We start from the raw sequence: 27,107 nt of genomic DNA, 5'->3' as shown, positions 1-27,107 counted from the left end.
TTTTTTCCTCATAGATACCCATATCAGGGTTCTTAAGAAAGGGCTCTCGTTCTCTCCCACAGCCAAATTTAATCGGTTTGACTGGGTCAAGGACATTAATATTTTTGCCCGCAAATTGCTATTGCATAAGTTCTTCATCAAAAAACTCAGGATGGAAATGAGGGACACAGCCTTATCACCAACTGAGTCAGAAGATCTTATGCATTTGCAAGATGCAATTGCCATCCTTGAGGAGAATGAGCGTGACCCGGGTGCTGCACCTTTTACTAACTGCAGACCACCTTCTACCTTCACCCCCTCATTCAGTATTAGTCCCAATATTCAAGTCTTCGTCAACAGGGTCACATGTGACTTGGAGTCACTCTCTGAAATGATAACACAGTCCAATCTATCTAGATTTGAACAGTCGGCCCTCCTATAATTACAAAAAAATCAAGACATAGTAATCAAACCATCTGACAAGGGGGGAAACATCGTTGTCGTCAATCCCAGCATCTATGTTGCTGAAAATATGAGATTGCTCTCAGATGTTTCCTGCTATGGGGTTCTCCCCTCTTATCCCACGGCAACATTTCGAACTAAATTGATCACCATTTTACAAAATGGTTTGCAGTCAAAAGTCTTGACAAAACGGGCCTACCACCCGACTACTGCTGTGACAAAGCCTATAACGAAATACATATTCGTATTTTTTTTAAAGAACATCAAAATAGTAACATCATAACAATCAAAGACAAACATAGGGAGGGTGGGCGGGGATCTTCACCCTCTGGCAGGCGACGTAGAAAGAGAACCGCTGGCCAGAGCGCCTCCTACATATAGCCTCCCTTCCCTAACACATCACTAGTTCCCCCCACCGGGCCAAACTCTGCAGCCTCTGGCGGGGAGTAGTGGAGGAGAGGGAGGCAATGTGGTAAGTCCCGCAGAGTGGGGAAAGGGAGGGCTCTCACCCACCATGAGGTCCCTGCCTTAGTGCAGGAGGCCGACTATATTCGTTTATTTGCAAATAAATATTGGTTATTCCTATATGCACCAGATTTTTGAGGTGAGGATCGTACAAAAAATAAAGCCAAAGAAGTGTGTGTATGACTTGTGTACCCCTGTTATCCACAAGCAAATCTGGCTATAACAAAATCTAATAAACAACATTAGCAAGCTGAAAACCCAGACCCACAGTATTGTGTATTTATATATTTAATTGTGCCAATGGGAGTGCTATTGGGAAAAGGACCTCAAATATACAACCATATACAACGTTTACTGACAAAATCTCCCAATATTCCAATTGTAAAAAAACTGAATATTAAAACTCCAATAAACCAGAAGCAACAAAACAAAATTCACTTTTACTGTTTGACACATAACGCAGTTCTTGTGCAAACCTGTACTGCAAGTGTAAGGTAGCCACACCTTAGCACAATATTGCCCTGTACCGTTTGAGTAAGCTTCTGTGTAAGCAACCGTGTTTAAGTTCAGTTGTTAAGTTCACTGAAGAGTGGTTGGTACAGTAGGTGAAATCAGCTGAGGCTGAGTCTTAAGAACAAGACTGTATCTTTCTGTTTTTTATCAATTCTATTAATTAAAGATGCATGAATCTTTTGAGTCAAGCAAGGTAAGTGTATTCCAGTTACCCTTTTAAAGCTGTGTTACGTTTTATGTACCATAAATGCACATGCTTAAGTTCCATGGGATAACCTATGATATTGTAAAGCCTTTATGAAGTTTTGTATGTTTTCAGCACTTTACATTTACATAATTTTGTACATGGTCTAGTGATTAAAAGCATTTAGTGAAGGATAACATTGTTGACAACTGCAATTAATAGCCCTATTTTCTGAAGCTAAGTAGAAGATAGTTATTTAATTTCTATTATCATAAATGTAAAGCACATTTTCCCTAGGTATTAAATTGTCCACAGGCTCTATTAACATTATCCAAGTGTTGTGTTTACTGCTGTCCCTTGTGGCTACAATAGCAACAGTATACACTTTAAGTGATGTGACATATATCAATGTTTGTTGCTTGGCATTAAGAAAACTGTCCTGCACTTGACTTTTGTGTTTTTAACCCCAAAACGTTTGTATTTAGCAACATTAGTTTGGGATTTATTTGACATTTAAAATATAGCATTCTTATGGTTTTGCATAAACTGTATCCTATCCCTTGCTTCTGATGAGGATTTGGGTATCAGAGGCCAATGCAAAGCACCTCATTTATATGATAATTACATATAAGCAGTGGCTAGTGATTCATGATTCAAGTCATTTGGTCCTTGGGGATTTGTATGTTTACCAGACAGCGAGTATGTGATTATGTCGTGCTAATTAGTTTCCAGGTGACTGAAAAAATGAGCCCACATTAAATAATTGTATACTTGATAGGTCCATTTCCTAGTAACAAAGTTAATTCTAATTGAATAACTAATCCTCATTGAGCCAAATGAATGTGATTATTTATAAAAAAAATAAATTTTTGCACAGTTACAGTAAAAAAACAAATTCTGTTAACCTCTTCACTGGTGATTACTCTGCAGCCCTCTCTGAGAGCTGCGGTTTTTGTCCCCGCAGCATGAATATAAAATCACCTTTTAAAGAAATATATAGATATGAGCATTTTAGTTATTTTTGTGATTTTATTTGCGATTGGTCACAATTTTGTATATTGTATGCACAAAATATTTTGTTCAACGGCAGTATATATATATATATATATATATATATATATATATACATATATATATATATATATATATATATATATATACACACACACAGGGAAAGGATTACATATAAAATGTTATGTGCACAGCATGTAGCAGTCAAAAACTGAAAGCGAAATGGGGAAAATGCGTGTAAGATAGTTGTATCTAGACTAATACGGTCAACTGAACACTAATCAGAGTTTGAGATTGGATGGTGCTTTACAAATACGTCCCTTGCCATCACCTACGCTGGTGTAATTTATTTTTATATAGCATGGTGGGCTTGGTTACTACAACGTACATTGGATGATGGTTGACTGGAGCAAGCCAATCCATTGCGACTAGTCATAAGTCACATGGATATACAGTCAGAAAATAATAACAACGTGCCACCTTGCCCAAAAGAAATGAGGATGAATGGTTTGCTGTTCATGTGAAATCTTTATGTATTCTGATCATGAAATGAAAGGTAAAAGGGAGTTATGGTTTTAAACTTTGGAGAATAAAGAAAAACATGTATTTATTACCAGGTGTTCATGTATCAATTAAAAATACACAATCTTAGCAAGCTCAAAGCCCAGACCCACACTATTATATATTTATAATATATGTTTGTGTCAACTGGAGTGTTACTGGGAAAGTGACTATGTATACTTCGATAAACAAAGAAGCCCCAATGCACATCCAATATGACAAATTATTTAGTACTGTGTTTATACTGTTTTTTTCTTCTTTATATATCATGGCAAAAGTGGTGCAATTCTGGGTCCAAACAATCCCATAGAAATCAATAGGATTTCTTTTTTCTTTCATGCATCTAGAGCAATGTTTCCACCAAAATGGCACCGCTTTTGCCTTGATGCATGGACCCCATAGCTCTCACGAGGCAGGTCTGTATCCTCCAACACTGAGGGATGCTTCCTTTTTTACTTTTTCTAAATGTGTATGTCTCAGAAATAAAATGTGCATTCTGTAGAGAGCTTCCCTGTTATATAATCCTACTTGCCTTACCATAATAGGGGTTTGAAAGGTGACCCCATACCGTCTCCAATAAAAGTAGGGAAATAGCAGGAATAAGAGATGTATAAGAATAGACAGTGAAAAGGGGACACAAAAAAACAAAACATAAAAAGACTGTAATTTATTCCAGAGCAATAATGGAAACGCATACATATAAGAACTTGGTTCCTGCTGTTTCTCTGTTGTATACTGTATGTCCAGATAATCTTGCTGAAAGGTACAGACAGAAAGGTCATGACTCCCTATAAGGATTGGGAAACAGTGCCTTCAGAGCAATAACATGTTTTTACTGTTACACAGTGTTCTTAGCATCTGCCTCCAAGGTTACGGTTCTCTGAACGTAGCTTTTCCAATGACAGTAAGTGCAAATGCTGAAATTTAAATTTGATAAATGAAGAAAAAATTTGCACACATTATAAGAGAAAATGATTGGAGAGAAGTGGCTTTTTTGATCAAATTCCTGTAGATGTCACATTTCTATATATGGTGACTACAACTAATAAACTGATGGTACAGGAACCTGTTTTGTTATATGCTTGTCCTATGGTTTATTGGAGTATTACGTCACATTACTTCATACTTCAAGTAAACTGAACAATGTGCTATTTTTTTTTATTTACAACACATTAATGTGGTCTGTTAGGCATATGATATATGGCATTGTGCTCTACTTCTAAGCATTAAACTTCTAAGCCTGTGTTTCTCAATCTTTTTTTCTAATAGCCCCACTATTCATAATGCTTAAGTGCCGAAGAACTCCTGCAAACAGCTACACACGTGGGAGAGACAACTACACAACTACACACATACACACACACACAACAATCACAGCAAAAAACAGATGCACACACACAGACATCAATTCTCACCTCCCTCTGCTCACAGCTATCTCCAGCCCATGCTGCTTCCTCTTCTGCTTGGCCCTACCCCATTGCTTCTGACGCCACCTCCTGTTGGCTGCATTACCCAGCAGCAACCAATCAGGATGGAGGAAACTGGCCAGCCTCCTAGCAACTTCCCTGCTTTCTCCCTACTCTTGGAGATCAGGGAAATTCCGCTGCCCCTTTCGATCCTCTCACAGCACCCCAGGGTGCAGCGGAACCCCGGTTGAGAGAGACTGTTCTAAGCAGTGAACTGGTATTCTGGAATGTAGCTGATACTGATGATAGAAATTGCCTTATGATTTAAGGGTATATAACTTTTTATTATTTCTGAATGTATTATTTCTGTAGCCTGTAGTTGAATAAATGTGATACTTGATTTTATATATTTATTTAATCATATTTACTATACAGAGGTTAGGATTACATAAAAGTCAGTGTTTCGACCAATACATGATCTTCATCAGGGAAAATTTACAGAAAAGGAAGATCTTTTATTGTGAGGTCTTGGCTTTTGGAGTATCTATTCTTCATCGGGGTTTGCACTGGGAAAATACACTTTATCAAAACATATTGCTATTTTTTATAACAATTATAAGCTAGACATACCTGGAGGCTTATTTCAGTCTTCCTTTGTAAATCTTGTTGTGCCTACTCTGTATTACATATGTATTATCTATTGGGTCAAAAGGAATTTAGTAATTGGTGAAGCTATGTAAAGAGAATTCCACTTTGTTTATTGATTTCTTTAACTTTATTCCCAATACAAGCCTGCTTGAATTTCATATTCCTGTTTCAGGGCCCTACACTTCTAAGCATTTGGTCCACATGGAGACTTTGCTTCTCCAGAGCTTAAAAGTTTTATCTTCTGAGAAATATTCCTTATATGTCTGCTTTTCACTGCTCTGTTCAAAGCTGACTAATATCCCCTGATATTTACAGTACTTGTTTATGTTTTTTTGCTCTACGTACACATCAATTCAATCCTGTACACAGCTAATGTCTTTTCTAGGTAAATACAGACTTGAAACAGCAGTACATACTAATTTGGGTTTGTTCACATTTGTAATTCGTATTCTTTAGAGATGCTGTCTAAATGGGCATAGGTTGAACTTGATGGACATACTGTATGTCTTTTTTCTATCTCATCTACTGTACTGTGTAACTATTTAGGGATGTAACAGTACATTACAGCAGCAGTCAAAGCTGCCCTTTTTTTAAAATTAATTTTTCCCCTATAATATGTGCGTCAATAAAATCCACACAATGATAAGTAATTAACTAAGTTGCCAATCGATCCATTCTCCTGTGATCGATCGATGAAGGTTCGGCTCAGGGGTTCACTCAATGGCTACACAGAGTATTCTGCAGTCAGTGGAATGCATTTGCATATTACTATGACAAAGTTCTGTGGGGACGATCCTGTGACCAGGCAGTACCAGATACAATATATGCACTGCTAGAGAGCGGGCAAGGCTCAAAAAGGGGTGTGCCAGAGCCTGTTTCAGAAGAGGAAGGGAAATGTGACTTTGTAAATGGCTACTATAGAAACAAAAAATGCTTGTTACATTATAATACATTCAAAATGTAACTGAGTTGTTTAAAAACATTGCTACATATATTTTCTTGTAGTAGAGAACTGATTATTTTTTTTGTAAAACACACACGTAGGATATTGCTTGGTCTGCAGCTCTAATGGAGCAATCCAAGTAATATCCTACGTGTGTGTTTTTTTTAAAATAAATCAGTTTGGTAGTAGTAGATAATACTTACTACCTGTTTGTTTTAAATTCAACTCTTAATGCCAGTTTTAATATACTAATCATCCTTTAATTTCTATAGAAGCTTTTAAACACTTTCACAGCAGTGCAAGATCTTTGTAACACTTTCCAGTTTGTGATCATTGGTTGCCAATATTCCCAGCAGTTTGAACTGCAAACTGTAACAATAGAAATTGTTACCGTAGTCAACTAAGAATACATTGTAGCTGATGAGTTACACTGACAACCCTGGAAAACAGGATTTTGCTGATCAATCACGGCCGAACCAATCAATCGGCAGCTTAGGTAGTTCGTTTTCAATAAAGATAATGAAAGACCATACAGTATATTAAAACAAAAAATATATAATTTTTTTAAGCTGCTGGAATTACCTCTATTATTTTTCTCTAAATGAAAATGATAGATCATTTTATTGCAATTGATATTATACTTTTCTGAAGGAGAATCCTAAAAAACTGGATTTCAGACTTATTCTCTATTACATTATTACATAGCACTTACTAAACACAATGTTTCTAAGAGAAAGATGCATTGAAGAACGCATTCAAACAATAGTATGTAGGGATCATTGATGATGCCATTGACACAAATGCAGGCTAGTGTAGTATCATATACAGTATGTCGTGTACCACAATTTAGAAATCTTTGAAGTGTTTCAGATTATCTAGATGGTTAAAAGATGGGTGCATATTTACTAAGTGGTGCTATGAGTTTCCAAGTTAAGTGGCCGTCAGGCATCTTCTGGAACCAGTAGGTGTATTATGGCATAATGCCTCTATGCAAATATTATATGGGCCCCAATGTTAAAATGATATACTCACCAGATGTAGCAAGGGATTAATGGCAACATCTTTATCGAATTCTCTGTGCTATTTATATGAGCTATAAGAGGCAAGGAAGGTGTTTTCATTTGTCTTTCATATATTTACTGTAAATACATGCAGATAATAATGGAAGCAAAAAATAATGGCATATAAATCCTACAATAAAGGGTGTATTTATTCAACTGATTACAGTAAGGGAACACAAGAGCATAAATCTTAATCCAGCACATCAGCTATAGACTAATAATTGTTACATACTGTACAGGATCAAGGTGTGTGTGTGGATATATACGGCTGTCTTAAAGGGCAACTTCTAATATGCCAGAATAGAGAACACTAAGATATAAAAGATTTGCAGTTGAGACTTATTGGGTTTTGGTGAGGGAAGTATCATGGTGAATCTATGCTGTTCAGCTGTATTCTGTGTTGTAAAACTCATTAACCACTTCAAGTATCTTTTTATCTCTAAGGACTTTATGTGCTGCGTATAACTAGGTGTATAAAATAAATAGTTTATCCTTGTGTTCACATGTCCTGCAGACACCGTTTGGTAGAGTACAGTCCCTCTGCGGCTAAAAAGATTGAGCGAAAAATGCTGTTTGGTTTATTAATTAAAATAAACATAGCTTTTAAATGGGCAGAATAGATGCAAAATAGGAGTAACTATTGTGGTGTTGTAAAACTGTCATATATTCCATTTACTAACACAAAGCTTTCCTAAAGTGAATTTGATCATTCTTTCTGAGTGTGGAACGCAGTACAGTATTGTGTGAAAGAACTGCATGTTTATTGATTTTTTTTTTAATGTTTTATTTTCTCTCCTTTGTTGCAGCCTGCATGCAGTGAGAAGCCGAAAATATTACAGCGTGGTGCATTCACTCAGGCTGCGCCATTTAAAGAAGAAAAGTTCCACAGGCATGTAAGGTAGGTGACAAACCTGTGATATAATATAATTACACCAAACAACACGAAAAAATTGTATTATTTTCTTCGCCATTTTCTTCTTCCATTGGAAGCCTTCCACCCATTGCATTTGTTGGTCCAGATTTTTATTACATTTTATTACAAATTATCATCTGATTACGAACTCCTTCATTGCTGGATATGCATAAAATGCAAGCATGGGCAACTGGGTGGTCTTTTTTGATAGGAGTGGGGACTGAAACTAATCAAGATTAGGCATTCATTTATCGATATCAGAGTATTAAGTTTATTCATTTTAAAACTCAGTCTAAAAAAGTAAACAAAAAAATTCTTGCACTTTTTATTATTATTTTTTTGTACATAGGATTGAAGCAGGGGGTCTCGCCGAAGATTTCAACTTGCAGGAGATACCGGCACCCCCTGCGGCTGTCTGTATTTCGGGTTGCAGGGGGTCCCCGGGAAACGAAATTAATGGGATTCAGCTCCGGAGACTCCCTGCTTCAATCCTATGTACAAAAAATTTAAAATAATAAAAAGCAAGTGTGTGCTGCTCATCTGAAAGGTGAGCAGCGGTATTCTCTCCCTAGCTGATGGGCCATCAAGTGAAGGATTAATGCTGTCGGGTTCCCATTCAAAAGTATGGACCCCAGAGCATTATCCCTTCAGGGCAGCAACACTTACAGTCCTTGTGGCCACGATCGGGACGCATTTGGGCCATGGTTTTCTCTGCGACCACAACAACGGTAAGTCTGGCTACATCTGTGCATACCACAAATGACTAATACCACTACATACCGTACACACTTTTTTAGAGAACTAATCAAACAAAATGTGCAAGTCCATTTCCTGGTCTGGTAACAATTCCAGTTTCACCCGTTTGAGTAATTCTCTAGTTGCTTTACAACGATTGGCACATGACATCGGGGCTGGATGTTATACTGATCTGCAAGAAACAAAGCTGTTTCTTTACATCTTTTGCTGTAATCACAATTTCTGCCAACACCTCTTTTGTTCTGCCTGTCAGCCCTGCCTATGACACAGCAGGTAACTCCTTTAGTTTCCTCGGTGAATTTCTTCAAAACAGCAGTTTATGTTTGCCAAGATTTATTTTCTTTCAGTCAACATAAACCCAGTAATTATATGTGTAAAGCACTAGGCAGAGAAGAGGGAAATATTTAAGTAAACGTAACGCAACTGAAATATACAGTGTTTGCGCTATTAAAATGTGACAACTTGCAGCTTATTACAAATACCTTATATTTTCAGGTTTGGAAAAAGAAAATATTAAAACAGTTTTAACAATGTAAGGCGGTGAACACAGGTTTTATGTGTCGTTACAAATAAATCAATACATGAAGTGGTCAGATTAATAAGCAGGAGTTATTATCATGCAATTTGGCTTTTGAATAACTGCAGGTATTGTAGTAACTGTACAGCAATTGTTGGATGTAACTGGGTGTTGGACCCTGCATCACACTTCAGTCTTTAAAAGATTTCTAAATCTAACCACTCTGGGAACCTTTCCTTGAAAAACCCTGGTAAGAGTCTCAATGTGTGTTAACATTGCACGAAGGGGAAAACTCTGAGCAAACACTAGAGTTAACATGTAATACCTCCAGCAATATTTACAAATTACTTTCAAGTACAATTGGTGCTCATTCCAAATAACGTAGTGTGGTATTATTAAAGGGCCACATCTCCCTAGCTAATATTTGAACCTGTGAATAATAGGTGACAACAATATGTGGCATATATATTTGACCAATTGTTTTTTGTTTGTTTTTTAATGTTCTGAGATCGCAAATCTGCATTGCCATTTTGAATCTTCGTAGCAAATTGTTTTACATATTGTGAGCTACTCGCTGTTTCAGGCTGTTATAAATGAGGGAAGTACAGTAAGAATTTAAACATTACATTCACATGTTTTCAAAGTATCCAAAGGTAAAGTCAAATGAATGCAAAATGTGCTTATTTCTTAATTTCATATGTTTAAAAACAAAGAGAATGTGTGCCATTAATATATAGTATATCTAAAATATTGCTATCCTTGTACTTACACTGCATTATACAGAACAGGTATGTCATGACAAAAGGCTTTTGGAAACATCATTATTTACTTAATAATGCAGTTGGGGAAAGTTCCTACTATAAGCCTTCAAAACATTCAAACATTTGCATGCAATAAGCATTTCATTAGCCAGTTATGTTTTTGTTCTTGATGCTCCTAATTACATGTTTATATGTAAATGTAAAACCTGCATTAGGTTCCATTTCAATCTGTGCCTTCTCATTATGTGATGAGCTACAGTTCCCCAGGAGCTGAGGATAGTTTCCATGCAATAAGCCATTTTTTAAACACACCTTAACTGAAGTTGGGATACATTATTTGTTTAAGAGGTATGTTTGTTGGTTTGCTGCTCCATAGAAACATTGATCTCTTTTCCTGATAATATAAAGATTGGTTCAATTGTTTGTAGTCTCCACAAGGAGCACACATTCCAGATAGGTGTTTGATAAATGTGTTTGTTTACCTTTCGCTGAGAACCAGAAACATCCAAACTGTGCTACATTTTGCAGCCAAGCTTTCATGGTTTCTTAAGCCTTCCTCGCCTTCATTCCAGAAGTAGCATCCATAGAGGTGTAGCACACAGCCAAGAGAGTGGGTCATTGACTGATTAAAAATATTCTTTATTCGTCCATAAAAGAGAAAAAATGGAGGTGCAACACCATCCTACATGTTTCGTGCACCAAGAACTTTATCCAGGAGTGCTGTGCGCTACACCTCTATGGATGCTGATTCTGATTCTAAAACAAGTGGCAGCACGCTCCACACACCAACACAAGATGGGGATGCTCCAGAGATGTCAGTAAGAAACTTTATTCTATTCACGATTATATGCTTTGTGGTCTAATAGTGCTCCAGGGCCCATCCCAATGAGGTTTTGAGCAGTCGGTTTTATCCCTTTGTCCAGTTCCTTCAGGGAATATAGGTCCCTATCAAGGATACCATACCACAGAATTCTAGCTTCAAAATCTTATCTACCCCCTATGGTGCTGTGGATCAATTATTGATGGGCATAATCCTATATATATAACGGACCCGGCATTGGAGCGCATGTTCCACACTAAGAATTAATTCCAGAAGTAGCAAGACTTCCTGTCTTCGGCTCTGAGAACAAACAAGCAAACGTTTTTGGCGACAGGGACAGTGTCTACCGCTATTGAGCTGCTGGTGGTCTATGATTCTGACACCGAAGATAGTTAGGCTTACTACATCGAATAGATTTCTGAAAATGCTGGACGTTTTGTAGGACCTAAATAGTTTGCATTGCCACCCTACTTTATCACCGATAAGGAAATATTATGCATTTGTTATGTATTTGGTGGACCGTGTCTTTTTCTAACACTGTGCATGCAGAGAGCAAATCCCATACAAAGATTGCAGTTCCAGTAGCTATTTTGTCCCCTGTTAAAAATTGTGCAACACAAACCGAAATAACGATTTTTCATTATTTATTTCTCCTTCCGTGTCAAGGGATTTTGCAACTACGATGCCACACACATTTTCAAACTTTTGGTTTACATTTGTTTAGGTATAATTTCTTTGAGCAGTTTTTTATAGCATGTACATACAGTATGAAACCTATATAATGGTTATTTTCAGCACAACTTGGGTCTTCCATTGGTATCTGCTAAGGTGAATTGCAGTAAGTAAGATTGTAAGGCTGATTTTTTTTTGGCTCAGTTAATGACTGGTGCACCTGATTGAGCCATCTGTGCTGAAACAGGAATATCCTTAAAACCTGACCTGTTGGTGGCTCTTGAGGACTGGAGTTGGCCACTCCTGGTCTAAGGCTTTGTTGTTTCTGAATTTTCAGGGCTGAATGCAACATGGGCACGGCACCATTGGCAAGGCAAAACTACTCTATAGCATAAAATACTGCCACAAAGTTATAAAAACAAAGCAGCTTAGCTACCCACCCAGTTACTGTAGATAGGACTGGAGTAAAATGTGTAGTGATTTCTCCAAAGTGGAGTAGGTTTTTCTTTTATGTTTTGGGTTGACAGTGTTTAAAGGAACAGACGGTGCAATAAAGCCTTTTTTTAATTTCACCTTAAAAACGGTCTCCATTGCATACCTCTGCACACATCTCCTACAGTCCTATGTACATATTTATTCATGAGACCTCCCCAATCTAATGTACTGTATGCAAAAAATAAGGAACAATGCCGTATTTAATACGGCTATCCACATTTTGACTGGAAGAGTCATATTCCGCACTGTAAAAAATGTACATTTCGCCTACTTTTAGAAAATCTAACATTTAATACATTTTATTTTTGCTTAATGTTTGTACATGAAAAAAAGGGTGTGTGTGCCGAGCATACACATTTGAAGTGAAACTTCTTTTTGTTGTGTCACTGAAATTGTAATTATACACTCAAAAGTTTTTTATTCATTCAAAAACATCAGAACCAAAAAAGCAATTTCAGCGACAAAACACAAAAGTTTCATTTAGAATGCATGTGCTCGGCACACACATCCTTTTTTAGTTGTTGGATGGGTCCCCAATGGGTTAATAGTTCAGCCTGACAGGACTAATCCTGATTACTCTTTATGGTGTGTGTGTGTGTGTGTGTGTGTATATATGTATGTATGTGTGTATGTGTAGGTGTAGCCATGGCTGGTCCAGACTGGCTCTCTGCCCCCTTTCATGTAAGTCCTTAGTAGCTACAGGCTGTGGCAGGCTATCCTAGGGGCATTGAACCCCCCCTCCCCCTCACGCTGACTCCCTGAGTGGCAGGAGTGGTGGGGACACAGGGTCTGTATATAGCCAATCATGGTGCAGACCTTGTGCCCTCCCCTTCTTCTGGTGTCTCAGAGAGGAAGTGCTAAATTATAGAGAGTTCTCTTCCACCCCTCCTAGGTAGAGGAGGTGTGTGCTGTTTCCTCTCAGCTGGGGGTTTGACATGCCAGTCAGTCCCTCCTGGGCTGACTGAGAGAGAGCGATCAGAACTGAGAGCATGGCCTCAATTTGATCAGAGGGCCAAGCATCATCCAGAGGCCTGGGACCCATCTCAATCTATCTTGCATCCACTGTATGGCAATCACAGTGGATGTCCAAATAAAGCATCCCTTTTATATACCCCTGCCTGAGTCTACAGTCTATTGGGTAGGGGTATTCTCTGAAGTCTGCAATGGTGGGGACTGTCTCCGGGAACCCTGGAGCCCGCTATGGCTGGAGATGCTGACATCCTGAGTGAGTTCTAAAGCTTGCCGAAAGCCTTTCCTGTTACCCCACAACACCATGGACACTCAGCTCTCCTGGACCCTCACAGGTATGCCCGCACCACAGATAGCAGTAGAGGACGGGTATCATCACTTAAAACTGCGTTAGTGAACTTTGAAAGGGCTGTTTCAGCCAAAACGCCCCCTTGTGTTAGTTATAAGGTATGTTAGTGCTAATAATATGCAAAATAGGTGTTGCCTCCAGACCATGACATGTGGGTTTTGCAGCAGAGAATATGGGTTTTGCGAATAGGAGTCATTTAAATATACTTTACATGTGCTATTAGCATATATCTCAGGTATCTCAGGTGTGCTCCTTTTTGCTTCACTGGTGTCTCTCCATTTGTTGTTTGAGGGAATCTATAGAGCACTCTCACTCTTTCTCTCTCTCTTCCTCTTCAGCAAAACTCATATTTCAGGGTCTGGAGGGAGCTACCATCACCTTTACTATATATGACCTGCATAACGTGAGTTATGTTAAGCTAACATGAGGCAGTGCTAACTTAATATGCTGTTAAATCTATACTAATGTGAAAACTAATTGCTGTTGTTTTTGCATATTATTTTGATAATAGGACATTATGAGTCCTGAGTAATCAGACCTTTGTTCTGGGAATAAATGTGTCTTTCCTTTCACTTATAAAGTTAAGGAGAAATGTCAAGTCGGGTTGGAGCTTGACACATTTAATGTCAGTCTGGATTTGACTTCCTGAAGAAATGGCAGCGTAATTTACTTGTTTTAAAAAAAAAGTGTTTGAGCACAAATTGAGTTATTAGTAAAGAAAGATGGAGAGGAGATGTTGCATGTTATAAAAACTGGGTTTCTTTTCATGATACAGAATATACAAGGTCATACATTTTATAAATAAATGCGGACATATGCTGTATCATGTATCTATGCCAGGACAGCCATTTTTGGTCTCTGCAGGTTGAAAGCTTTTACCCAGTAGCTTGACTGAAGTAGGAAACAAAAGTCGTCACTTTGTTTTTTTAATTATTTAATAGCTCAGAGTAATAGAAGAATTAGAGGGAAGTTTCACACATACATTTGATAAAGGGATGTATCAAGGTATACACCTAGGACTGTAATTTTTCCTGTGTCAAAAACTGGCCCGTTCTGAGGTGACCTAAACCTCCCTGGCTATTACATATTAGATCAAATGTGCAAAGCGTGTTATTATGTTTATTTTATTTGGCAACTGCAAGTAGAGGATAAAATGAAACGTTCTTGTGTATCTAGGATGCACTTCACTGGAATTTTATATAGGGCTATACAGAATTGTCTTCTAATAGCTCCAGATTGTGTTGGAATAAGATTGATATGCATATTTTCAAGCCCCCAATTATTCTTAGGTAGCAAAGTGCATTTTTTTGTAGTTTAAGATGAAGGCATACTGTGATAAAGGTTATGTGCATGTGTCATATGTGTTTTTCACCGAAGTTAGAAACGTATAACCTCAGTTGGTCAATTTGGATGTTACTGTCATAATCCACAGTGACGTGAATGTTGTAGATATTAAGATCGACACATACCGCATAGGCCTCGATTAACTTCTCAGAATAAGCTTTGAATTTCAATCCAAGGGGAAGTTGTGTCTGCGGGTATAAAAATATAGCGGAGAGTTCCTTTTACATTACTAGGAATCAGGAATATCAGTGGCCTTTCAAAATGAATATTATTTTAAACATAAACCAAAAACTGTTTACCATCATATCGCGGAAAACCTTTGCCTTGTGCACGCTACAAGATAGTTAGGAAAAACCAGGCACTTACCTTTAGTATCAGATCAAGGAAGAATAGTGAAACCAATAAATGTGGTTTCTCTCTGTTATTGTAGAGATAGTCTTGTGATCCCTTCTGCTTCAACCCCTAATAAGGGATAATCCGAAGCCCTTATGGAAACGTAGAGACAAACAGAGTAGGGGGAGCGAGGGATTAGTAGATACACGTTTATACAATTTCCGACGGTTAGATATGCATATAGTAAACCCAGTGCAGTGGGGGTAGGACAGGAAGTAATAAAATATAAATACTTACACGGCCATGTGTAAGCACATTCCAAAGAGCGTGTCTTTGTGATAAGATGCTGGCCCTTCCGTAGGTGGGTACAGGGTGGTCACAGTAAGTTTTTATATATAAATATAAATAAGTACTCACACGGCCCAGTATCCCCTGGCTCTCTGCACCTCGGACGCGGGGCCGGAGCAGTTTACTGCTGGATTGGGCCATACGGAGAAGCCAGGGGATACTGTTTATGTTATGTGAGTGTGATAGTATTGTCTTTTTTATCCGAATAAATACCCTTTATATACCTATCACTGAACCTGTGCCTCACTTATCCCTCTATACCGCTGAATGGGGGAGTTAACCTGCTTGATCACAAGCAATAGAGGAGGGCAGACCGGCCATAGCCCTGTTTGGGCTTAACCTGATGTGACCGGCCCGCAACTACCCTGGACGGGCTAATCCAACTCTAAAGACATCTGCCCCACACCTCTACTCACACTGGGCCGTGTGAGTACTTATTTATATTTATATATAAAAACTTACTGTGACCCCCCTGCACCCACCTACGGAAGGGCCAGCATCTTATCACAAAGACACCCTCTTTGGAATGTGCTTACACATGGCCGTGTAAGTATTTATATTTTATTACTTCCTGTCCTACCCCCACTGCACTGGGTTTACTATATGCATATCTAACCGTCGGAAATTGTATAAACGTGTATGTACTAATCCCTCGCACGCTACAAGATAGTATAAAAACATAACAGACACCGTTGCGCCATTTGCCAAAGTCTTCTTGCTGTAATACAGATGTAGCAGATGTTACTGCACCCATTATCACGTGGTAAGGCACTGACAGACGCAATGTGGATTACAAATAATGCAATAAAGTCTGGTACATCTGTAATTGTTGGTGCACGTGATTAGAGGGACCAGGAGAAGAGTAACAGAGAGATTACCTCCACTGCTAGAGAAGAGGGAGCACCTTGAGTAGATGTAAGGAGAATACAGTAGGTGTAGAAGAAAACACTGTGGAGATCTCTTGTGAGATAGCCCCCGTCTCTTTGAAGATGCATGCAAAAGTTTGAGAAGAGATGTGAGAGCCAGTTAGTAGAATGTTTCAGGACAGTGTTAAACAGAGACAATGGGTAAGCATTTATAACATCTGTACCATAAATATTTATATTAAATGAGTTTAAATGTATCAGTGTAAAAATTACATATTGGTGCCTGAGCAACTGTAATGGCATTAGCAGGAGCAGACTGTCCAATGCCCATTGTGGCCCGATCTATCACACAGGCTGCAAATTCAAGAGCCCTGCCATAGATCTTTGGTTCTCAACCCTCTGCTCGGGTACCACCAGTCATTTGCACACAGGGGATGCATCTGATTTGACTATGCATAAGCTGTTAAGTAGTTGCCTAAGAAACCTGACCTGGCTCAGGTCTCTGAGGAGACGTTTGAGTACTACTGCCATAGATAATATTTAATTTCAGGTGTACTATACATCTAGAAGTTATTCTGTTAGAAACTAAATTCAAGTGTCTAATGTACCTAGAACTCAATGCTACTTAGAAACATTCACTTTCAACACACACTGCAGTAGTTTGGCTTTTCTCCAAGCTCATAAACTTGGTATGCGATCAAAAGGTTGCGACATAGTTCCAGAAGATTAATAATTTCAGCTTTAAAAGAAACAAATAAAGCCGCAAGATAAATGAATATGCTCCCCTTATGTTTCATGCAACTTGTGGCACAAACAAGCATTTTTTATAAGTTCACTTACTGTAGTTCTTCTTATTTTGCATACATCAGTTTTCCCATATTTTTGCACTTCCTTCAGATTCCTAATTTAGACTTTAATTAAACAGGAAGTAAAATAGCATTTTTTCCCCACACCTCTTAGAACGTTTTGGGATATCCTGGATGATTGATTTATGAAAAAATAATAATTAAGATACATACCGAATGAAACAATTTATGTGCCGCAGGAACGGTTGCCATAGAGATTATTTGAGCAGACTTGACAAAAGCTTGTGCTGGAACAGAATTCTAAATCAAGTATTATTTTATCCAGATGAATATTAAGTCAACTTCATTCGTTTTTACTTGAAAATGTGAAATAGATAAAACTAAAAATAGAAATTCTGCCATTAGGGGAGTGCTTCAGAAAACAAAGAGTGTAAATCCCTTTGCCGCAAAATGAATTATCTCATGTTTTAAGTACATTCCAAGAGTATCCACTTGGGGCCAAGTATGTATGAATTAAATTGTTATTCCTGATTGGTGAGTGTGATGTGTTTCAATATTTTATTTTTAATCATTTATTTGGGTTGTGTTTATCTTGCCACATTGGCGATGTTGTTCCAAGGTATACTGTACAACATTTATTTAACGTTTCATTCAACCTTAAAGAAAATATGTAATTTCACACAGGAACTAGAACAAATAGATAATAAAAGTGAGGAATATATGTAATTTGCAAAGCACACAAGGCAAATCACTAAATGTGTGTGTTATTGTTTGTTTGCAGCCTATTGTTTATAACTAGACATTACCACGTATTAAAAAGATCACGAGATGGTATAAAAAAGAAATGTTCTTTAATAAAAAAAAACATTTGGAAAATTACCACATAATAATTGAGCTCGAGTTTATTTAAAATGTGTCTTTTTGTGTTCTGCTGCATTGCCTACTCACTGTATGGTCTTATAGTACAAAAGAGGAGCACTTAATCATTCTTTACCTCCATCCGATTTGCTATCTGCACTGTACATTAGCTTGCCTGGATATATTGCAGCTTAGACAGAATCAAGTCAAAATGTTCAGGCAAAAGACAAAAGAGAATTTCTCACCTCCAAAATAGATTAGATCAGCTGTTTCAATTATTCCAGAGAGAGAGAGAGACAGTGACCAACTGACTTGCACATCGAAGGAAAAAAATGATATCTAATCCTGTGAGGATGCCATATGCTCTGTGTTTTGAGGCAAGCTGCCTACAGTACAGTGCAATTACAAACAGACTGCAGGCTACACTAAAATCTGCTGAAAAAATGCCAGCAGAGAACAATGTTTCAGGATTTTCTTAATTACTAATAGAGACAAACTACTACATTGTAGTTATTTATCACAACTTAAGTTGGTTAAAATGCAAATTCCTGTATCTTTTTTCCTGCAACGGGAGATATGCATTGTTACAAAACAATTACATTTTGTTATGGCTGGAATTATTCCCACTGGCCCTCCAGTCGTGAAGAATCTTAGGATTCTTGGCAAGTCTTTTAAATAATATATCTATTAGTACAGCAGCATAATTTCCTGCTGGGTTAGATGTATCTGTTAAATGTTACATTTATGGTGTTTTAGTCATCATATGATCATTTTAGCCCTCTAGCAGAGAAGGGGAGTTGAATTATAGTTTCATAATGCCAATCATTCTTGTTAGGTCATATTTATAAAAAAAAAAAGAGCACAATGTACTTGTATTTGTGGGTGGTTTCGTTTTCAGCTGTAAATAAATAAATACGCAAATATATTATATGTGGGTATGTATGGATTATGTGTGTGTATGTACTGTATGTGTATATATATATATATAAATAAAAAAATATATATACTGTATATATAATGAATGAATGACCTCCATGCTGCCAAAGACAGAGGTCATTACACACCTCTTTGCAGCATTTGACACCGTAGACCTCCCTCTTCGCCTTCACATTTTACATACTCTTGGTATTCGTAACAAAACTCTATCCTGGATCTCCTCTTACCTCTCCCATCGTACTTTCAGTGTCTCTTCTGCTAACACCTCCTCCTCCTCTATCGATCTCCCTGTGGGGGTACCCCAGGGCTCTGTCCTGGGACCTCTTCTCTTTCTGAATGTCTCTCTGCGATATCATCCTGGATGGCCCTCCGCTGACTTAAACGTAACATAGCAAAAACAAAGCTCCTCATACTTCCTCCCAAATCTGGCCCTACTACATCCTTCCACATTACTGTTGGAAGTACGATTATTCACCCAGTAGTCCAAGCACACTGCCTAGGGGTCACACTCGACTCCTCGCTCACATTCTCCTCTCACATTCAAAATGTCGCTTTTTCCTCAGCAATAGTACAAAGATACACCCTTTCCGACAGCAAAAACTCTGACTGAGGCCCTCATTCTCTCCCGTCTCGATTACTGTAACCTCCTGCTGTCCGGCCTACCTGCCTCTCACCTGTCTCCCCTACAATCTATCCTAAACGCTGCTGCCAGAATCACTCTACTCTTTTCTAAATCTGTCTCAGCGTCTCCCCTGCTGAAATCACTCTCCTGGCTTCCAATCAAATCCCGCATATCGCACTCAATTCTCCTCCTCACTTTTAAAAATTTACGCTCTTCTGCCCCTCCTTACATCTCAGCCCTAATTTCTCGCTATGCACCATCCCGACTCTTGTGTGCTGCTCAAGGATGTCTTCTTTCTACCCCTTTGTATCAAAAGCCCTCCCTCGCCTTAAACCTTTCTCACTGACTGCCCCACGCCTCTGGAATGCCCTTCCCCTCAATACCTGACTAGCACCCTCTCTATCCACCTTTAAGACCCACCTTAAGACACACTTGCTTAAAGAACATATGAGTAGCACATATAATTCTATACTCATGATACATCGAGCTTGGCCCTCTGCAGATGCACTTACCAGAACGCCCTCTTACTGTCTCTATACGTTCTCCCGACCAATTAGATTGTAAGTTCCTCGGAGCAGGGACTCCTCTTCCTAAATGTTACTTTTATGTCTGAAGCACTTATGTCAACATAATCCTTTTATTCAGCCCTTGCTGATACACTGCTGAATCAAAGCCAAACCAATGATCTTCCAGGTACTTTCTTCTCCGTTTACTCCAATACATTTTCTAATTTCATCCTCCCATCTTACTTTTCTTTTGATATCCCTTGAAATCCAGTTGAGTACTATCTTTGTCCAATAATGGTCTGTTCTTCTTGCGATATGACAGGCCTACTGCCATTTTAATTTCTTCACCCTTGTGATGATTTCACAGACTTTTGGCATGGCGATGCAATCCATAGTTCGCAAAGTGTCAGGAGCCAGGTGCCACGCACCTTCACTCGCAGGCACACTACTCCCCTACCTGCCCGGATGGCCGCTGATGGAGCCCAGCACTCACGCGCTCACAAGCGCACTCCCGCTTCTTCCGCGCATGCGCGCGGCTCCTCTCACCGGACAGCGTCCTTGCGCAGGCGCATGTGGGCTGGGGTCACAGTGGGAGTTTCCGCCTTCAGATCATGGTGCACACTCCCTGTGCGCGGTGCACGCGCTTGACGCGCGCGCGACGTACCCAAGCTCTGTGGCAACAGGCACTAATTGCCTCAGGACTCTCACCTGGCTTCCTTACCATAGCCTATCACAGGGTCCGCACGAACATGCCTGGTTCCGCCTCTTGCTCCTATTGGGCTGTCTTTCCTGTTTAGGCTCAGCAGTGCCTCTGGCACATTGGCTGAGCATAAGCTTCCTGTTCCTGTGCTTACCTCTCTTGTCTCCTAGATATCCTGCCTTGTCTTGTTTGATCTCCCGTATACCGACCTTGGCTTGCCTTTGGACCACCGCCTCTCTGGAACCCCGACCTTGGCTATTCTCGACCCTCCGCAACTCTCCAACCTGAACTCGACTCTCGGACCTCGAATATTCTACCTTCTCCAGCACCGACCCCAGCGACTAGTACCTCCAACGTTCCTTACTTCTATTACCCTCAACTCGGCAAGTATTCACTACTCCTCTCCCCTCCCTGCTCCTGACCCGGCACGAGCAACTACGCACACTCCAGATCAGATTCCTGTGCCTGTCGGTGGTGTTTACTCTATTCCCACCTCAGTACCGAGGGTCTCGTCTAGTTTGTGGTGGGCACAGCGTGACACAAAGAACTAGCTATTTTGAATAATCATGTGTACGGCCACTGGATATTTCTGGAAGAGGCATACAGAATGCTGCAATAACAATCCAACTATGTATGTGCCCAACTTGATCTCGAAAAATCAAGGGAATAGCAGGGTTAGCACATAGTTCCTACAGTTGAGTTTCTGCATTAACAAGCTGAGTTAGTACATGCCCCATTTGGTACTCTTGTCCTGTAGTAACATGTGTCATGGATGTCACTTGCTGAGCCAGAGTAGGTCCTGTTCCAGCACGCTGCATAAAGAGCCTTAATTATTTTGTCAAGGGCAGCGACTGCAGGGCTGGAGTCCAATTTCTGGAATGGCAAGCAGGCAGTAAACGGTGACCCGGAAACTTGGCGAGTCAAGGGTAGGCAGCAAGCAGGTAATGAATGTCAGGAGACAAGCCAAGGTCAGAAGCAGGTAGCATGGTCAGGAACAAACTGAGGTCAAGGACAACAGAGGAGCAACTAAATAAGGTTTGAATGGGGTCTGGTACACAAGAGAGAGCAAGATAGAAAATGCTGGGACAGATAGCTTGCTCACAGAGTAAATGTGCAATCAAACAAGTGATTTAGCACTAATAATCACACGTGTATTAAATTAATTATTCTAGTGCTATAATGTGACACGTGATAAACGAAATATCTAATAATAATATATACTATCCCTAGGCTATTTTTAAATGCTGCTGGTGAAGAGACATTGCAAAGTCAAAAAAGGTAAAAAATATATATAGATTGTGAAAAAATGAAAAAAAAGTAATATGGTGTAATAGATTGAATACAAAATTGAAAAATATAAGAAGAAGTAAAAAGTGCACTCACTTTGAGTGCCTACTATAGGTATAAAGGCACTTAGATATACAGTAGGTGAAACTCCTGTTTCAGAGGTACAGGTTTGGATGGAAATTTCTCACTTGGAATGCCATAGAATATAAAAATGAAAAACACTCATGGTATAGTATATTAAATCTGTAATAAAAGAACTAGAAAAGCGCACAGTTGCACTCACACATTCAGAGATTGAAAAAGTCTTGATTAGTGTTGTACCGGGTACATAAAAAAAAAAAAAACCTGCATAACGGATACCCAGGTAAAATGTTTACATGTTTGTACATGTATGTGTAGCCAGGTCATCCTCCATGTCCCCTTACCTCCGGCTGGTAGCGGGAGTATGTGGCTGCAGTGGGAGCCATTCCGGGGCTGTATGCAGACAGGAAGAGGGAGCTCCGTTGCTCTGGAGCTCCACGGCAGACTCCCAGGCAGGGTGCCGCTATTAGACATCTCGGGCATGCGCAGAAGCATTTGCGCATGCGCAGCAGCTTACACTTTGCGGCAGCCATGCTGAAACGACTTCAGGATAGCCTGCACCGCTAGCGAGAAGGCCTCAGCCCATCTAAATGCCATCTAAATGCCTGCAACAAGCGAAGGTATAACCAGAAGGTCCGATATTGGGAACTTCGTCCTGGAGACTCTGTTCTCCTACTCAATTTAGGGATCCTCGGCAAACAAAAGCTGGCCGACTGCTGGCGTGACGGGGTCTTCGAGGTAGAGTCTCAAATGCCAGACCTCCCGGTCTACCGTATACGTGACCCAGATGGCCGGGTAAAGGATTTGCACAGAAACCACTTGTTACCCATCCCACAAGTGGGAGAAAATGACTGTGAAACAGAGACCACAGTAACTGCCCCCGAGCTAGAAGAGTCCGCCGAGACTCCCATTGCAGAAACTGACTCTACACAAGATCCTTTGGAGGGCAACTCCACCAACTTCAATGGAGACTGGTGGGCACCTCCCAAAGGAGCACCGGTTAATGGGCCTGCGCCTCAAATACCATCACCTGTGGCTTCAACAAGCCTTCCACTTGACCCCCTAAGTCCGAACTTTGTACCCCAGTCGGAAAATGCAGAAAGTCAACGAGTAAGACACCCTCCCAATAGAGTGGCGTATGATTTCTTAGTGGCACCCCATTATGAGTCTCAGCAGCTTGCTAAGAGCCTCAGTTATAAATATGTTTGTGGAAATGTATAACATCGTTTAAGTTATGATACATGTGTTAAGTTGTCTATCCCTGCATTTTCCATTATCTAAAATTGTTGTGTTATGTTCTTCCCAAGTGGGGACGTTGGGGTTTCCACCAGGGGGAGGATGTAGCCATATCTTCCCTCATGTCCCCTTACCTCCTGGCTGGTAGCGGGAGTATGCGGCTGCAGCGGGAGCCACTCCGGGGCTGCAGGCAGGCAGGAAGAGGTAGCTCTGAAGCTTTGTGGTGAACGCCCAGGCAGGGTGCTGCTATTAGACAGCTCGCACATGCGCAGCAGCTTACAAGTTGCGGCGGCTATGTTGAAACACCCTGTGCATTGAAGCAGGAGTGAGGTGGCCATCTTCTTATATGCCCCGCAGGGGAACAATAGTTCCCAGCAGCCTCTAGGGCTGCTCCTCATGTGGGCAGTGTTGGCCAATAGGGATGCGAGGATCTCCTGAGGAGAGAAAGATATATTTGGTGCACTTAACCCTCGCGCTGCCAGTTGGAGCTAGGACAGAGAAGGGGAAGGTAGGGTCTCTGTGTAAGTGGCACCCAGATTAGGCCATCTTACCCCTTAGGCCGAAGATAGGCCCCACTCACAAATAGCTTGTGGTAGCTACAAGTCAAGCCCATAGTCAGGAACCTTTCCCCAGTAGCTGCTAGTAGTGAGGATAGGCATCAGTGAAGACGCCGCGCAGTGAATTGCGGCCTGTGGTCTGGGATCAGACCATCTACATTAAAGGGATTCTCAAAGGTGAGACCCTCCTTCACCCCACACAGAGGCGGATGCCGTCGTCGCTGTATCAGCAGATCCCTGTTGCTAGTCGGCTGCACCGGGTACTGGAGTACCCGGTGGGTACCTCAACAAAGTGCACTAACAGTTCAAGGGTAGCGCTACCATACACACTTTTGGGTGGCCTGATATTGGGAGAAGAACATCAGGGTATTGGTGCCTGGTACCAAATGTACTTTGGGGACACTCAATTGGTGTACTGTATGCTGTGTCGTATATATATTGTGACAGAGTCACTGACTCAGTAAGCTGGAATGGAGGATGTATACTTTCCAGCACTAAACCAGTTAACCTACAGTTGGAGATCTGCATACACCTGCAGCCTAATTAAGTAGGAGGCCTGAGAGACTGCAGGTTTAAAAAGCAGGAAGTTGGTTACAGAAGGTGAGCTTGTTTTTCCACGTGAGGGTGGAGAGACCTCTCCCGGCTAGGAAGCCGTAGCTGCTGCTGCTCTGGTCCCCCAGTCCTGCGAGGAGCTTTGCTGCTGGGACCAGCTGGGACCCCAACCCAGGGTAAAGATAAAGATACAGATTGCTGCGAGGCTGGACACAGCTTGCTCCCCGGAACCGTGTTCCTGTTTGCTGTTGGAGCTGCATTACAGATAAGACTTTATTATTATGCTTATTGGTTATCCTTTGTGTAGCATATGTTTTGGGCATGATCAGATTAGCTGGCTGTCCTGTTAGTAAGGGCTCAAGAAGTGAGTTAGTTTCCCTAACAGGAACAGGCTTTAATTTATAGAAAGTAGTTTTTAAAGGGACAGTGCACCCGTCCTTTATTTTGGATGTGGCTAATAAACCACTATAGTTGAACATTTCCCATCGTGTCTAGCGTCTTACTGACCCCGCCGCGAGGCCGTCCTGCCACAATATATATATATATATATATATATATATATATATATATATATATACACACATGTAGAGGTATCAGTACCGTGTTAGCTGAGCTTCAATAATCAAAAAATAAATAGATGATACCGTTCTGTGGCTAACGAAATGCTTTTATTTGTGCGAGCTTTCGAGATACACTGATCTCTTCTTCCGGCGATGTTATATTGTAACATCGCCGGAAGAAGAGATCAGTGTATCTCGAAAGCTCGCACAAATAAAAGCATTTCGTTAGCCACAGAACGGTATCATCTATTTATTTTTTGATTATATATATATGTGTGGTTCAGGGTACTGTGATATCTGTTCAGTAAAGAGTTATTATAAACCAGAGTGTGTAATTACTGTTTGGGTTCCTGTGAGGAGCGTATCCTGCTACGCTGGGGTCCCTTGCAGGTGGAGGCGCTGCACTGAGGCGAGCAACATATCGCCCCAGACTCCCAGTGGCAGAGGCTCAGGCCTTCTGGTAGCCACACAGGTAACGGCAATATCGGTAGTCTTTTTACTCAGTGGGAAAGAGGGCTACATATGTTTAAATATATATATATATATATGTGTGGAGCCCCCTTTCCCTAGGACTAAAGGAACTACGTGTGCTGATGTACCTGTTGGCGCGCAGGAGGCCTATGCCTCCGCTTCTGGGAGCCTGGGGTGATCTCTCTTTTCGTTCGTGCAGTGTCTCCTCCTATGAGGGATTCCAGCAGAGTGGGATGGTCCCACATAGGACTCAATAACCACTATACACTGAGTATAATATAACTTCTTTACTAAAACACACTATAACAATAAACACATCCAAAATACAATGTCCCAATGTAATACACAACACAATACCCGACACCCTTGTGTGGATCCCGAAAGAACTGAGGGTGCCCTAGGCACCTAAACACCTGGTGACCGTAGAACAGTCCCACCCAAAGAGTGACGTAGCGCTACCCACTGTGTGAATCGTTGGTGCCCTCATATATCTCCCTGGGCAGTCCTGTACCCAGGTGTCGCCGTTGGTCAAAGGATCAGTCAGGTCCCACGACGTGGGGCCTCCGACACCAATCCCCTCACTCCCTTTGCATCCAGATCCACCTCGTGGATATATATTTTGTCAAATTGGATGTAGCATTGCGCTTCCCTATCTTTTGTTATATACATTTGCCACGCTCAGTAGCACTCCTTTTGACATAAATATATATATGATGGGGTGGGTGTTGGAGTTTAAGCTTGCTGGGAATGCGTGTGTTAGAAATTGAATTAACTCGCAACATTTGTTTGGAGGTAGGCGGCCCCTCCTCCCAGAGCTCACCCCTACCCACCTTTCTAACATGGGAGTTTTTTTAATTTTGCTGTATGGACAGGACCTACAGTATTATGGTTGTTATACAGAGGTAAAAGGGAAGGATCACAGTGTAGCGTTAGTACCTGCAAAACGGGTTATGACTTGACGTTGGCATGCAGGTGTATAGCGCTTTGGCCAAAGGGTTTAACTAAATGACCAAGAAAATATTATTATTTAAGTATTTAACTTTATATTTACGTATTACCATATATATTTTGTCAAATTGGATGTAGCATTGGGCTTCCCTGTCATACATATATTGCGTCTATGTATTCAGTGACAGGTTATTTTAGAACCCCAATTTCATGTGGAAGTTTATCTATTTATTTTTTTAATCACAAAGTAACTGAAATAGTCAGGCAGGAAGCACCAGGAATGAGAGGTTTATAAAGGCTGACTGCAGGTAGGGAGCAGGTAGAGCTCCAGCCTGGGATCACAGAGACCAGTGTTCATCCCTAACAGCTGGGCAAAGTCCAGGGTTTGCTGCAGCTGATTAGTGAATATCTTCATAAAAATCTTGCAAGTTGTAAGTAGACTGACTAGTCTGTAGTTCTTGAGGTCTTCTTTGTTTCATTGCACCACTGTTCTGGCATTTTTCTGTTGTTTAAATAACATGTAAAGTATTTTGCAAGTGTAACGGATTTTCTGGCCTAGCCTGACCCACCCAATCTCACATTGGCCCCTGTAGTCTAACCAGTCCCCATTA

The 27,107-nt window shown here is 40.4% G+C and overlaps 1 protein-coding gene across 1 annotated transcript in view; it reads left to right on the top strand.

Moving 5' to 3' along the window:
- LOC142495286 (dynein axonemal heavy chain 3-like) overlaps nt 1-27,107 on the top strand; it is a 1,152,169-nt gene that overhangs the window by 60,934 nt on the left and 1,064,128 nt on the right. Inside the window, exon 2 of the mRNA XM_075600542.1 lies at nt 8,040-8,131. Coding sequence (XP_075456657.1) covers nt 8,040-8,131 — 92 coding nt within the window. The remainder of the gene's footprint in view (nt 1-8,039; nt 8,132-27,107) is intronic.

Source organism: Ascaphus truei, chromosome 5 (assembly GCF_040206685.1).
Source record: "Ascaphus truei isolate aAscTru1 chromosome 5, aAscTru1.hap1, whole genome shotgun sequence".
Classification (NCBI taxonomy): domain Eukaryota; kingdom Metazoa; phylum Chordata; class Amphibia; order Anura; family Ascaphidae; genus Ascaphus; species Ascaphus truei.
The sequence above is the reverse complement of the archived record's forward strand: the minus strand, read 5'-3'. Positions and strand labels throughout refer to the sequence as shown.